General features: G+C 55.4%; 2 protein-coding genes across 64 annotated transcripts in view; one reads left to right on the forward strand and one right to left on the reverse strand.

The window, feature by feature from the left end:
- The window catches only part of DHX30 (DExH-box helicase 30), a 53,612-nt gene extending 41,718 nt beyond the window's left edge, over window positions 1-11,894 (forward strand). For all 15 annotated transcript variants that reach the window (XM_074032023.1, XM_005546969.4, XM_074032022.1 and 12 more), the window contains 16 exons: window positions 2,920-3,221; window positions 3,659-3,779; window positions 4,491-4,640; window positions 7,380-7,532; window positions 7,845-8,681; window positions 8,956-9,031; window positions 9,115-9,219; window positions 9,464-9,639; window positions 9,859-10,065; window positions 10,157-10,238; window positions 10,317-10,510; window positions 10,613-10,772; window positions 10,893-11,050; window positions 11,152-11,255; window positions 11,331-11,470; window positions 11,568-11,894. In XM_074032023.1, coding sequence (XP_073888124.1) covers window positions 2,920-3,221; window positions 3,659-3,779; window positions 4,491-4,640; window positions 7,380-7,532; window positions 7,845-8,681; window positions 8,956-9,031; window positions 9,115-9,219; window positions 9,464-9,639; window positions 9,859-10,065; window positions 10,157-10,238; window positions 10,317-10,510; window positions 10,613-10,772; window positions 10,893-11,050; window positions 11,152-11,255; window positions 11,331-11,470; window positions 11,568-11,821 — 3,219 coding nt within the window. In that variant the 3' untranslated portion in view covers window positions 11,822-11,894. The remainder of the gene's footprint in view (window positions 1-2,919; window positions 3,222-3,658; window positions 3,780-4,490; window positions 4,641-7,379; window positions 7,533-7,844; window positions 8,682-8,955; window positions 9,032-9,114; window positions 9,220-9,463; window positions 9,640-9,858; window positions 10,066-10,156; window positions 10,239-10,316; window positions 10,511-10,612; window positions 10,773-10,892; window positions 11,051-11,151; window positions 11,256-11,330; window positions 11,471-11,567) is intronic.
- Window positions 11,895-12,430: 536 nt separating this feature from the next.
- MAP4 (microtubule associated protein 4) overlaps window positions 12,431-14,769 on the reverse strand; it is a 231,832-nt gene continuing 229,493 nt past the window's right edge. For 31 of the 49 annotated variants that reach the window (XM_074032004.1, XM_074032001.1, XM_074031995.1 and 28 more), the window contains one exon: window positions 12,431-14,658. In XM_074032004.1, the coding sequence (XP_073888105.1) occupies window positions 14,512-14,658 (147 nt within the window). In that variant the 3' untranslated portion in view covers window positions 12,431-14,511. Of the gene's footprint in view, window positions 14,760-14,769 lie in introns of all 49 variants that reach the window. The other 18 variants (XM_074032000.1, XM_074031994.1, XM_074031991.1 and 15 more) reach the window with 1 other exon arrangement.

Here is a 14,769-nt window from a genome sequence, read left to right on the forward strand (position 1 = left end):
TGGCGAGAATAGTGGCAAGTGGATGTTGGTACAGCTCAGGACCGGTGCGGGAGCATGGCCAGGACCAGCAGTGAGCCTGTGGGGACGAGACCCTCTTGTCTAGCCAAAGAGTGGTTGCAAAGGCAGGGGGAGAACAGTGCTGTCCTGCTGGGGAAGCCAGGCCAGGGAGGAATGCTTGTATTGCTGCTCTGTGGAACCAGAGGCATTCTTGTCAGAAGCGAGGCGGTGACGCAAAAGTGGGGCAGCTGAGCCCTGGAACGGGCCCTGCCCCAAGGGTTCGCAGGTGTGTGTGTGGCATGCCTTGGCCCCATCTTCTGTCCCCGAATCCTGCTGTTTTCATGCGTCTATTCTTAATAGACGAACTTTAGAATTGGTTTGTCAGATGCTTAATAAGAAGCCTCTGCAGACTTTGATTGAAATTGTGTTCAATTTATGGATTAAGAGGTTTTTGTCTCCTCACACATAAAAGTTCTATCATCCAGGAACGTATATCTCCCTGGATTTACATCCTGTTGCCAAGTTGTATGCTTAGTCCTTACCTTTCTGACCCACCGTAGTTCATCTTAGGTAGGTGATGGTTTTTGTTACTGTTGTGAATAGAATTTTAAAAATTAAATTTAATTATCTCAAAAGCCCAAGAAGAAAGTTTTAGGAAGGCAGGCCGTGGTCACTCTCCAGCTTGTCATGAGTCGGGTGGGACTGAAAGCTCACTGTAGAGAGGTTCCTGGCCCGTGACCCCTGCCATCTGCTGTCACATGGACCTGACATTCACCTGACAAGCCGTGTTTTTGTCGCCTTTACCACTCCCAGTGGCAGCTCCTGCAACCTATGCTTTCTTCGCATTTGCTCCTGTTCTCTCAGCTGCTCACTCATCTCACTCACGTCTTTGTTCCTTAGACCCTGGCCGTCTGCATTTCTCTTCTGCCACTTAAATTCGTGTTTTCCTTTTTTTTGGAGATAAGGTCTTGCTCTGTCACCCAGGCTGGAGTTCAGTAGTGTGATCATGACTCACTGCAGCCTCGATCTGTTGGGGTCAAGTGATCCTCTTGCCTCAGTTTCCCGAGTCGCTGGGACTGTAGGCACACACCACCATCCCTGGCTAACTGCCTCTTATATTCTGAACTGCTTGAGGGCAAGGACCAGGTCTTGTCTCTCCTGCTGATGCTGGTGGCCAACATGTTGCTGTGTACATGCTAGAGACTTAAGCAATGTTTAATTTATATTTTCTGTAGAAGAGCATGAAGCTGTAACACATTTAAAATCCTATATTTGTATAAATAGCTTTAACATTTCAAGTTATTTCTCTAGAATGTATTCCTAACATAGGATTCTTATATTCTGTCTCTTTTGAGTTGGAGTTTTGCCGGAGGTTCGCTCTTGTTGCCCAGGCTGGAGTGCAGTGGTGCGATCTCGGCTCACCACAACCTCTGCCTCCTGGGTTCAAGCGATTCTCCTGCCTCAGCCTCCCGAGTAGCTGGGATTACAGGCATTTACCACCACGCCTGGCTAATTTTGTATTTTTAGTAGAGACGGGGTTTCTCCATATTGGTCAGGCTGGTCTCAAACTCCCGACCTCAGGTGATCCACCTGCCTTGGCCTCCCAAAGTGCTGGGATTACAGGTGTTAGCCACCATGCCCAGCCTTCAGGATTCTTATAAAAATATATGTAACTTCTTATAACAGAAGTTATGTCTGTTTCATGGTGTGGGCTATATAGTTTTTTTTTTTTTTTTTTTTTTTTTTGTGGAGTTAATCTCTATTGCTCAGGTTGGAGTACAGCATCACCATCTCCACTCACTGCAACCACTACCTCCCGGCTTCAAGCGATTCTCCTGTCTCAGCCCCCCGAGTAGCTGGGATTACAGGTGCCCACCACCATGCCCAGCTAATTTTTGTATTTTTAGTAGAGATGGGGTTTCGCCATGTTGGCCAGACTGGTCTCAAACTCCTGACCTCCAGTGATCGTCCTGCCCGGGCCTCCCAAAGTGCTGGGATTACAGGTGTGAGCCACTGTGCCTGTCCGGCTATGTATTTTTTTTTTTCTTTTTTTTTGAGACAAGAGTCTCGCTCTGTCGCCCAGGCTGGAGTGCTGTGGCGCGATCTCGGCCTACTGCAAGCTCCGCCTCCCGGGTTCACGCCATTCTCCTGTCTCAGCCTCCCAAGTAGCTGGGACTACAGGCACCCGCCACCACACCCGGCTAATTTTTTTGTATTTTTAGTGGAGACGGGGTTTCACCATGTTAGCCATGATGGTCTTGATTTCCTGACCTCATGATCTGCCTGTCTCAGCCTCCCAAAGTGCTAGGATTACAGGTGTGAGCCACCGCGCCCGGCCCTATGTACTTTTAAATTGCTGTATTTACTGAAGCTTCCTAGATAACTATGTGAATTTATCTTCTTGGGCTCAGTGTGGTGGCTCATGCCTGTAATCCTAGCACTTTGGGAGGCCAAGGTGGGCGGATCACTTTGGTCCAGGAGTTCAGGACCATCCTGAGCAACATGGTGAAGCCCTGTCGCTACAAAAATTCTCTGGGCTTGGTGGTGCATACCTTTAGTCTCAGTTACTTTGGAGGCTGAGGTGGGAGGGTCACCTGAGCCCAGGAGGCAGAGGTTGTAGTGAGCCGTGATTGTGCCACTGCACTCCAGCCTGGGTGACAGAGCGAGACCCTGTGTCAGAAACACAAAAAACAAACAGTATCTTCTGCTCTCCCATTGCCATGTGGGGTTATTTGTTTGTATCAAAGCTAGGCATCTTTCAGTGTTCCATGCCCAGTTCTGGACTAGGGGCTGAAGTGGGTAAACAGATGAAAAACCATGGCTCCACAACACAAGGGACTTAATGGTGTAGCTGGACATGGGCCAGGCTGACTGAGGTGTAAAGATGGTATGAATCCTTTAAACGTCCCTTTTCCCCTCCAGGGTTGGGGTCTGCTGGGTCCCCGGAATGAGTTGTTTGATGCAGCCAAATACCGAGTGCTAGCTGATCGCTTTGGCTCCCCTGCTGACAGCTGGTGGCGTCCTGAACCCACCATGCCCCCTACTTCCTGGCGGCAGCTGAATCCGGAGAGCATTCGGCCAGGGGGACCTGGGGGCCTATCCCGCTCTTTGGGCCGGGAAGAAGAAGAGGATGAGGAGGAAGAGCTAGAAGAAGGGACCATAGATGTTACCGACTTCTTGTCCATGACCCAGCAGGATTCCCACACCCCACTCAGGGACTCAAGGTACAGATTGGGGATGGGGATGCAGCGGAGGCTGGCTGTGCCTTGACACAGGGATGGGCGAATGTTCTCTGCTAGCTTTCTCTGAGATGGGAGTGCCCTGCCTCACATTGCAGCCTGTGTGTCCCGTCACTCAGTGTGTGTCTGCCCATTCTTGGGGGACAGCCAGCTGTGGTCTTCTATGTGGCTGGGCTTTTGCAGAACAGCAGCACGGAGAACCTGCTCTCTGCTGTCTTATCTATGTGAGGGAATGGAGGGCGCAGTCCCCATCCAGTGTGGCTGTGGGAGGAGCAGAGATGCCCGGTTTCCCATCCATTTCATGCCTCCTGGCCTTTTGGCTCCCTGCTGCAGTGCAGTGTCCTCACCCTTACATCTCAGAGCCTCAGGGAAATTGGTCCAGGAAGAGAAGATTCTTTCAGCTAAACTTTTGGTCCTCCCAGGGGGAGTTCCTTTGAGATGACAGATGATGACAGTGCTATCAGGGCTCTGACCCAGTTTCCACTTCCCAAGAACCTTCTGGCCAAGGTGATTCAGATTGCAACATCATCCTCCACAGCTAAGGTGAGTTGGGTCTCCTAGAAGTGTGTGTGGGGGCCATTTACTTGGTCATGTCTGGTGTTCCCCAAAGGCAGGTTTACAGAGGGCTGAGGGGGCCTGTTCCTCCAGCCCACACCTCGGCCAGCTGGTGGAACTCCGGCGTGGAAGGAAAAGCAGTCAGTGTGACAGAATGGAGGTCAAGTCTTAGCAGCACAGGGCGTGGGCTGGGGGCCGCAGGAGCAGAAGACCCATACCTGTTCTGGGCGGTGGATTGTCAGTGGGGAGGGCTTAGAGGTGTGGGTCTTGGTGAGGTATGAGTTTCTCTCTTGCTACCAGGCAAAGGGGCTTCGGTTAGGCAGAGCTTCTGTCCGGGTGCAGGGCCTTTTTGCTCCCGCAGGATGTGCCTGGTTTTTAGCTCATGCTGACAGCTTCAACCCACAGCTGCCACGAAGGTGCTGAGATGACTGAGCTAGGAGGGCAGGTGGTGGAATTGCCCAAGCACTGTCTTCCGCAGTGGAAGTCGAGGTATAGCAGGAGAAGCGAGCCTGGGACTAGAGTGCCCGAGCCCATGGGCCTGCTCCTGGCTATGCAGCAGCACCTCTAGCATGGCTCATGCCGGGCATCTGCTGAGATGGTGGCTCCTTCCGTCTCTGGGCTCCTTGGCATTCTGAGAATGCCCCAAGTCTCTTCCCATTCCCTGCATTTCTGTAACCATCTCTCTTGCCTTCCATGTAGAATCTCATGCAGTTCCATACTGTGGGCACCAAGACCAAGCTGTCTACACTCACCCTGCTCTGGCCCTGCCCCATGACCTTTGTTGCCAAAGGGCGCCGCAAAGCAGAGGCTGAGAATAAGGCGGCAGCCTTGGCCTGCAAGAAACTGAAGGTGAGTCCAGGAAGGTCCTGGGTGTGATGCATGAGAATGTCTTGAAGCTCCCCTCTGCCAGTGGCAAATGGGTCCCATTTTTTAGGAAATGAAACCACCACAGCAGGCCTTTTGCCTGGCACAAAGACAGCTGGTCTGCAGGCCTTGCTTGTAGGCCCTGTGGCTGTTGCCACAGCTTTCCCAGAGCCCCTGTGGAGATGCTTTGACTGTGCCCCAGCCTTTTCCACACTGTTGGCCTGAACCTGGTGAGGCCGGGAGGAAACTTGCTCATTGTTCTGAATAGTATAAAGCCAGGAGGAGCCGGGCCTGTTTTGAGAGGCAGACCTGGTGTCCAGTATGATCCTGATAACCCGGGTTTTGTGGCCAAAATGAATAATGTGACTTGTGACTGCAGTGAAGATTGAGGAAGCAGTCAGCATCAAGGTAGAGACAGTGTGGCAGACAGCTGGCAGTTCTCTTTTGACACAGGGTCTCTGTGGCCCAGGCTGGAATGTAGTGGCACGATCATGGCTCACTGCAGCCTTGACCTCCTAGGCTTGAGCGATCCTTTCACCTTAGCGTCCTGCATAGCTGGGACCATAGGTATGCGCCACCACTCCCAGCTAATTTTTAAACATTTTTTGTAGAGACAAGGGTCTCACTGTGTTGCCAAGGCTGGTCTTAAAATCTTGGGCTCAATCAATCTTTCTGCCTTCACTTCCTGAAGTGTTGGGATTGCAGGCATGAGCCACAGCTCCTGGCCATGGCAGTTCTCTTTAAAGGGGCTGTGGAGTTAGCTGATGGCACAGTAGTGGGAGGGCGTTGGGATTGTGTCTGACTGCCTGAGGAGTTAGTAATCTCAACCCATGTTGGTGGAGGTTTAGTTTGCAGAACAAGACAGAAATGGGCCTGCTTTACTCTGAATGGTCAGGTGCACCATTTCATGGGTGCAGTTGGCCCCGGGAACCACGTTTTAGTTATAGCTGATGGTCAGGGGTAACAAGAACCTGGAGAAAATGAGGAAGAGGGGACAGGCAGGTGGTGAGATAGAAGGCATAGATCTGCTACCTGTGACTCGAGGGCAGAACAAGGACTGACTGTAGAACTGGAGGCATCTGAGCTTTGGCCTGACGCACACGCACTGAGCAGAGGCACCTTGGTATGGTGGGGCCTGTCTGGGAAGGAACAAGCTTTGCAGTGGCTGGAGGGCCATTTGTCAGGCTGGTGGGTAAAACCCATGAAGTCTGGGGAGAGGGCGGAAGCCTGTTCTTGCAGCAAGGAGCTTGTGTTGGCACCTCCTGTGGAACGAGGACCAGATTCCTGTCCTTGAGGTCCTTACAGCTGATGGTGCCAGCGTGCCCAGAGGCAGGGGGTTGGCCCCTGTTGTGGAAAGACTTATTTAAGGAGGAAGTGTTTGATCTGGGCTCCGAAGGGCGAGCAGAGTCCAGACATTAGAGGTGACAGGAACACAAGACTAGTTTTACCCACGTGCCTGAGGTATTGGAATGCCATGTTTTATCTCTGGCGAGGTGGCTTTAGGTATGTAAGGAGGTAAGACACAGTGTTTTCCTTGCAGTGGCTTGTTTGATCAAGTTGCATTATAATCAACATTTATAGGAAACTCCACGTGTATCTATATGATGGGGTTACAGATGGGTCAGGTGCCATGTAGGGACTAGGAGGTGGGATGGAAGAATGATTGAGGGAGGAAGGCTTTGATGAGGCAGCAAAGGAAGAGGGAGTCTGTGGGGTGTATTCTAGCGTCATTGAGGGCCTGGTCTGGCTGGTCCGAGGGTACACGTTGGGAATTCACGGAGGTGACAGGGGCCTATTGTGGTGTTGGAGGGGCTCTAGTCGCACAGTGAGTGGTTTCTCCTCAGGGCCTTCCCCAGACGTAGGGCTGTTCTGCTGTGACACATCACGTTTAGCTTTTCTTGAATTAACTTTATTATTATTTTCTTCGAGACAGAGTCTTGCTCTGTCGCCCAGGCTGGAGTGCACCATCATGATCTCCGCTCAATGCAACCTCTGCCTTCAGGGTTCAGGTGATTCTTGTGCCTCAGCCTCGCTAGTAGCTGGGACTATAGGTGCTGGCCACCCGCCCGGCTAATTTTTTTTTTTTTTTTTTTTTGAGATGGAGTCTCGCTCTGTCGCCCAGGCTGGAGTGCAGTTGCACAATCTCAGCTCATTGCACCCTCCGCCCCTCCAGGTTTAAGCAATTCTCTGCCTCAGTCTCCGGAGTAGCTGGGATTACAGGCGCGTGCCACCACGCCCGCCTAATTTTTTGTAGTTTTAGTAGAGGTGGGGTTTCACCATCTTGGCCAGGCTGGTCTTGAACTGCTGACCTCATGATCCACCTGCCTTGGCCTCCCAAAGTGCTGGGACTACAGGTGTGAGCCACCGCACCCAGCTAATTTTTGTATTTTTAGTGGAGATGGGGTTTCACTATGTTGGCCAGGCTGGTCTTGAACCCCTGACCTCAGGTGATTTGCCTGCCTTGGCCTCCCAAAGGGCTGGGATTATAGGTGTGAGCCACTGCACCTGGCCTGAATTAACTTTAGTTCATTTTTTAAAACGTTTATTTTGGTAAGTTTACATTTTCCTAGTTCATAATTTCTCCCTCCATCACCATGTCAGCCAAGATCCAAAATCTCTTAGACATTACTTGGCACAACAACTGCCTCGGAGCTCCTGAGCTTGTCTGGGCTGGTTTTTGGGGAGCCCTAGAGCATAGACTGAGTCTTGCATGTCTCCCTGCAGAGCCTGGGCCTGGTGGACAGGAACAATGAACCACTTACACACGCCATGTATAACCTGGCCTCTTTGCGTGAGCTGGGTGAGACCCAGCGCCGACCGTGCACCATCCAGGTGCCCGAGCCCATCCTCCGCAAGATAGAGACCTTCCTGAACCATGTAAGAGGCCCTGCATCCCTCATCACCCTTGCCCCCTGGAGTCTGCCTCCGTCTCTTCAGACTGAAGGCCTCTACCTGCGACAGGCAGTAGTACCTCCCCATTCTCTTCACTGAGATTGGGGCCTGGGAGCCCCCTGGCCTCAGCAGCCCAGTCTTGCCCACAAGGATCCCGGGGCAGTCACGGACTAAATTAATCCTGTGCCCAGTGGGTTGGGCCACAACCTCTGACCCAGGCGGATCCTGCAGAGTGGCTGGTTGGGTGGTAATGAGGAATTTCTTTTTCGTTGTTTTGCTTGCCTCCCTGCCCCCCAGTACCCTGTGGAGAGTTCGTGGATCGCCCCAGAACTCCGGCTGCAGAGTGAAGACATCTTGCCCTTGGGCAAGGACTCAGGGCCTCTCAGTGACCCTATCACAGGCAAGCCCTATGTGCCCCTGTTGGAAGCAGAGGAGGTACGTCTCAGCCAGAGTCTGCTAGAACTGTGGCGGCGGCGAGGGCCAGTCTGGCAGGAGGCCCCCCAGCTACCTGTGGATCCACATCGGGATACCATCCTCAACGCCATTGAGCAGCACCCGGTGGTGGTCATCTCTGGGGACACAGGCTGTGGGAAGACCACACGCATCCCCCAGCTGTTGCTGGAGCGCTATGTGACCGAGGGCCGCGGTGCCCGCTGCAATGTGATCATCACCCAACCTCGCCGCATCTCTGCTGTGTCTGTGGCACAGCGGGTCAGCCACGAACTGGGCCCCTCCCTGCGCCGGAACGTGGGCTTCCAGGTGCGGCTGGAAAGTAAGCCCCCGGCCCGAGGCGGGGCCCTGCTCTTCTGCACTGTGGGTATCCTGCTGCGTAAGCTGCAGAGCAACCCCAGCCTGGAGGGTGTGAGCCACGTCATCGTGGATGAGGTGCATGAGCGGGACGTGAACACAGACTTTCTACTGATCCTGCTCAAGGGCCTGCAGCGGCTCAACCCGGCCCTGCGGCTGGTGCTCATGAGTGCCACAGGGGACAATGAGCGCTTCTCCCGATACTTTGGTGGCTGCCCTGTCATCAAGGTGCCTGGCTTCATGTACCCGGTCAAGGAGCACTACCTGGAGGACATCCTGGCCAAGTTGGGCAAGCACCAGTACCTGCACCGGCACCGGCACCATGAGGTGAGGGACACCCCCATCCCACCCGAGACTCTTGGCCTTTCCTCCATGGATGCCCCTCCTCCCTGGCCCTGGGGCTTGGTGGCCTGGGGCAAGTTACCCTCCCCAGTCCTCAGTTTCCTTGATAGAAACTGAGGACTAACCCCATGTGCGTGGCACGCATGTGAGGATTGGAGTTGATGTCAAGCGGCTCCGTCTCACTGAGTCAGGTGGCTGTGTCCTTGGCATGACCCCTTACCCCGGGGCTGTGACTGTGGCCTCTCTTCCCCCACCCCAGTCTGAGGATGAATGCGCACTCGATTTGGACCTTGTGACTGATCTGGTTCTGCACATCGATGCTCGTGGGGAACCAGGTGGGTGCCTCCCCATCTGCCCCATGCCAGTCCTGGCCACGCTTGCAGAAGCAGCTGGCTCATGCCCCAGGGCTCCTTTGCAGGTGGGATCCTGTGCTTCCTGCCTGGGTGGCAGGAGATCAAAGGAGTGCAGCAGCGCCTCCAGGAGGCCCTGGGCATGCACGAGAGCAAGTACCTCATCCTGCCAGGTGAGAGCCCGGGCAGAGGGACCAGGGACCTTTGGAAACCAGCCTGGCCTCTGTCCTGGGGACTGACCCAACTGGGACTCCGGGGGTCCCGGTTTCTGACCAAGCTGCGGCACTTTTCACTGGGCATAGTGTTTATCTGCACCTGTTTCATCAAAATGGGGTCAAAATCCTTGCCCTGCCCACATTCCAGGGGGGAATTCTGGTGGAAGCAGTGCCCATAACCAGTGTGTGTCTTGCCCACCAGTGCACTCCAACATCCCCATGATGGATCAGAAGGCCATATTCCAGCAGCCTCCAGTTGGGGTGCGCAAGATTGTCTTGGCCACCAATATCGCGGAGACTTCCATCACAATCAATGACATCGTGCATGTGGTGGACAGTGGGCTGCACAAGGAAGAACGCTATGACCTGAAGACCAAGGTGGCACCTACCTCCTGGACCTGGCCAGCCACTGGGGGAGGGACTCCGTTTCGAGGTGGTCTGCAGCCCAGATCTACCTTAGACCTATTTTGTGTGTGTTGAGAAGGCCACACTTGTGGGGTCTCAGTGTTCCTGGTGTTGGGGGCTGGTGAGGGTTACTCGGAGTGGGGAAGCACTGAGGAAGTGGTATCTGTGCTGCTTACCTGCCCCCTCCTCCAGGTGTCCTGTCTGGAGACAGTGTGGGTGTCAAGAGCCAATGTGATCCAGCGCCGGGGCCGAGCGGGCCGCTGCCAGTCAGGCTTTGCCTACCACTTGTTCCCTCGAAGCCGGCTGGAGAAAATGGTCCCTTTCCAAGTGCCAGAGATCCTGCGCACGCCTCTCGAGAACCTGGTGCTGCAAGCGAAAATCCACATGCCTGAGAAGACGGTGTGGTGGGGTGGGGCGGGGTGGGGGCTGGCCTGGGGACCAGACAGGTGGGAGGCAGGCTCATGGCGGGCTCTGGCTCTGTTTGTCTTAGGCGGTGGAGTTCCTGTCCAAGGCTGTGGACAGTCCAAACATCAAGGCAGTGGACGAGGCTGTGATTTTGCTCCAGGAGATCGGTATGTAGGGGCTGGGCTGGGCTGGGCTGGGCCGGGGAGTAGCTCCTGAGGGTGGCACTGACAGCTGAGCCATTGCAGGGGTGCTGGACCAGCGGGAGTACCTGACCACCCTGGGGCAGCGCCTGGCTCACATCTCCACCGACCCCCGGCTGGCCAAGGCCATAGTGTTGGCCGCCATCTTCCGTTGCCTGCACCCGCTACTGGTGGTCGTTTCCTGCCTTACCCGGGACCCCTTCAGCAGCAGCCTACAGAACCGGGCCGAGGTGGACAAGGTCAGTCCTGACTCCTTCCTGGAGCCCTCCACCCACTGCTGTTCTGAGGGGGCGTTGTCTAGCCCCTGCCTGTGACCCGGCTGCCCTCTTCTCCCCTCCCAGGTGAAAGCACTGTTGAGCCACGACAGTGGCAGTGACCACCTGGCCTTTGTGCGGGCTGTCGCCGGCTGGGAGGAGGTGCTGCGTTGGCAGGACCGCAGCTCCAGGGAGAATTACCTGGAGGAAAACCTGCTCTATGCACCTAGCCTGCGCTTCATCCACGGTCAGCTGGGCCCACGCCTGCTTTCCTGAGCCCCTCCCGCCCCTCCCACCCCACTGAGCTTCTGTTACCCCCAGCCTGTGGCTAGGGGCTGTAGGTTCACTGCACATTCTGTCTCCCTAGGACTCATCAAGCAGTTCTCGGAGAACATTTATGAGGCCTTCCTGGTGGGGAAGCCCTCGGACTGCACCCTGGCCTCTGCCCAGTGCAACGAGTACAGTGAGGAGGAGGAGCTGGTGAAGGGCGTGCTGATGGCCGGCCTCTACCCCAACCTCATCCAGGTGCTGCCTCTGGGAGGGAGTGGAGTTCACCAGGTCCCAGCCTCCTTCCCTGTCTGCAGCTCCTTGCTCAGCCCCACCCATCTTTTCCTCCATCCCTGCAGGTGAGGCAGGGCAAGGTCACCCGGCAGGGGAAGTTCAAGCCCAACAGCGTCACATATAGGACCAAATCAGGCAACATCCTGCTGCACAAGTCGACCATTAACAGGTGAGGGCATGCAGGCCTGGATGGGGCAGCTGGGATGGTCCAAAAGGGTGGCCTCACCAGCCCTGTGTTCCCTAGGGAGGCCACACGGTTGCGGAGCCGATGGCTGACGTATTTCATGGCGGTCAAGTCCAATGGCAGCGTCTTCGTCCGGGACTCCTCTCAGGTGCACCCGCTAGCTGTGCTGCTCCTGACCGACGGGGACGTGCACATCCGCGGTGGGTGCCTGCAGGCCTCCCGCCCACCCCGCTCTGCAGCTGCTCCTCTGGGGCCTGGCCTCACCACAGCTTACCACCATCTTTTCTGTTCCCTCAGATGACGGGCGCCGGGCCACCATCTCACTGAGCGACAGTGACCTGCTGCGGCTGGAGGGTGACTCGCGTACCGTGCGGCTGCTGAGGGAGCTGCGGCGGGCCCTGGGCCGCATGGTGGAGCGGAGCCTGCGCAGCGAGCTGGCTGCTCTTCCCCCCAGCGTGCAGGAGGAGCACGGGCAGCTGCTTGCGCTACTGGCAGAGCTGCTGCGAGGACCGTGTGGCAGCTTTGATGTGCGCAAGACAGCTGACGACTGAGCCCTGCTTCTGCTGGGGCTGTGTACAGAGTGCAAATGTTTATTTAAAATAAAGTTCTATTTATCCCTTGTGACCACTGCTGTCCACTAGGGGCTCCTCTCTCAGGGCCTCCATACACTGGGCCACGGTTCCCCAAAGAGGAAGGAAGGTAGAGAAGAGAGATGCTTATTGCTGGGGGACAGGGGCTGCCTGTGGCCCCAAGTCTTGAGAGAGAAAGAAGGGGGTTAGAACCTCCTTCCTTCGCCAAGAGCGGGAAGCAGCTGTGCTGTTAACCAGCCCGGTCCCCTGGCACAGCTGCTCCTCTGGGTACCCACCACAGGAAGCCTGTCAACTGTCACTGTCCTTGTAGTTTTGGACAGTTAAGTGTCGAGTAGCCCTTTACCAGGCAGACTGGGGGAGAGTTCTGCAGGTAGCCGAGGCCGAGGGCTGTGCAGCACAGTGGTCCTTCCTGTATTCACATCCACAAGTTCATAGCCGAGGGGCTGAATGCTGAGGTCATGGAGATCATGTGCACACTGCATTTCATTCCCTTGATGCAAGGGGGTGAGCTGAGGGCAGGAGGATCAGGGAGGTAGATGCAAACCGAGACACAGAAGCATGGAGCCTGTGTGATGGGACATCAGGCAGCTTTATTTACTCTTAAAACTGTTACAACAGAATCACAGACTGACACAGGTAATGGCTGAGCCATAAGCAAATCGGGAAGTACAGAACTGTCCCACCCCAAATGGCTGTGGAGTACACATCACACAGGGCCTCTGGTCCTGGCCTTCTCAGGTGCTCTGGTGTGCAGGATCCTTCGAGGGAACTCTGACCACTCCTATTGTCTTACCTAGAGAGCATGCCACTTGGGCCACCTCCCCCCAACCCTTGGCCAAAGGAGCGAAAGGACCTGGAACCTGTCGTCAACCTCAGCATCCTCATGACCCTGGGACAGACGCAGCAGAGGCAGCAGGTACTCTGGGCCTGTGCTGTTGCCCCTGTGGTGTCTCCTGACTACCCAACCCTCACTGTTTCCTTCTCACTTTCATCCCAGCAGGCCCTTCCTCCTGCTGACGAAACACTGGCTCCCTCATGTTCTGGGCACAGCGGAAGTGTTCTGCACATGGTCTCTATGGAGGAAAGCTAGTCCTCCCGGCCCAGGCAGCACTTCCTCCGTGAGGCCCTGCAGTTTCCTGGTGTGTGCCTGGGGAGCTAGAGACATGGTGCCAAACCTCCGTAAGGCACTGCTACCTCAGAAATGGGGAGGAGCTGTCAGGCCCAGGACTGCCTCCCTGCACATGGAGAGCAAATCTAAACCTAAGCCAAGACCCCTACCTTCTCCAGCTCCAAGGGATGCCAGGACCAGAGAAGGGCAGAGGTCAGGAGGGGCCTGAGGAGGCCAAGTCTGGGGCAGCCTCAGAGGCAAATCTACACTGTAGCCAGTCCCCTCCAGAGAAGCCCTTGGAATCTTCCAGGCCATTTCACTACAAACTTATGTTTGAATCCTTTATTAGAAACCATGCAAACTTTAATACAAAAAATACAAGTGCAATAAGAATCTTTGTGTCAATACAGTTCCCAGGATTTCTCCTCACTGCAGCCATCCCAAGGCCTAGCTGGGATGCCCTCTGTGGGCCTTGCCTCTCCTCCCTCCCCTCTCCAGTCAGGGCATAGGGGAAGCAGATGGCCTTAGTCTCATGCCTTTTATTTTTAAATTTCCAGACCTGATTTCCCACTATCCGCATGAGGGTCCCCTGGACATGAGGGCTTGCATGTCCTAGGGTGCGGGTGCCGGCCTGAAGGAATTCCATCTCCTGGCCCTTTCTTGTTCTCCAGCCCTGGCTTTGTATCCTAGGGCTGACCACCAGATCCCAGGGAATGGGAAAGAGATGCCAAAACCAGCCTCTTGGTTAGAAAAGAAAAGCAGCATACACAACAACAAAATGGCAAAACCAACCAGTGCACGCTCCGAGAGCCCCTTGTGTGCCCGACCGGCTCACCAGCCACAGCCTCTGCACCCCTCTTCCCTGCTGCACCGCCTCCAGGGCCCTAAGCTGCCCACATCTTCCAGCGGGGGTGGCGTAAGGATCTCTCCGCCCTGTTCCCTCTAACACTTACTGAGGACTTTCATATAGACATGGCTTCAACCTGCAGAACTATTTCGCCAGTTTTTAGGTTATTAGAAAAAAAATAAAAGGACAAAACAAGAAAAATGTGACAGCAGCTAGGCGGGTATGTTAAGCATGGGAACAGGCAGCACTGACCCCCAACTTAGGGCAGGGCAGCAAGAAGGGCCAGACACCACCTGCATGTGGGGGGGGGGGCATTCGTGGCGCCAAAGGGAGAGGCAGTGGCTTAAGCGCCACAGTCAGCGTCCTGTCACCACTCAAACTCCACCTCCACTCTTCCCTCCAGGTAGATCCAGGAAGGAGGGAGGGCATGTCAGTTTCTTTTGGGTTTGGACCAAAGAACCAAACAAAGATGACGGTGGAATCTAGTTCTCCTCTCCTAGATCCCAACTTAGCCTCAGCCACCCCAACCCCCTCCCAACCTCCTCTATGGAGCAGTGGCGCAGTGATGGGGCAAGACGAAAGCAGGGAGCTGGGCCTGGGCTGGAGCGTGAGAGGAGGTGTGGGGTGGGGCTGCTGCTGCGAAGCAGGAGGGAAGGCGAGCCTAGCGGGCTGCCCGGCGCCCAAGCGCTCACTGGTCTAGTGGACAGTCCGGGAAAGGGGGCCAAGGACCCGGGAGCCCGAGTTGGGGCCGCCAGGGAAATGTGGGGGGCGGGAGACAATGTCGGCCCCGTGGTCGGTGCGGGCCCTGGCGTTTGCCCGGAACGTCAGCCTGTAGGTCTCAATCTGCAGTGACATGGGAGGAGGGAAGGGAGAGGGGAACAGGGGAGACAAGAGGGGAACACGGGGGAGACGGAAGACGAGACCAGAATGTCATCATTAGATGCCTGGAAAATA

This window comes from Macaca fascicularis, chromosome 2 (assembly GCF_037993035.2).
Source record: "Macaca fascicularis isolate 582-1 chromosome 2, T2T-MFA8v1.1".
Taxonomy (NCBI): domain Eukaryota; kingdom Metazoa; phylum Chordata; class Mammalia; order Primates; family Cercopithecidae; genus Macaca; species Macaca fascicularis.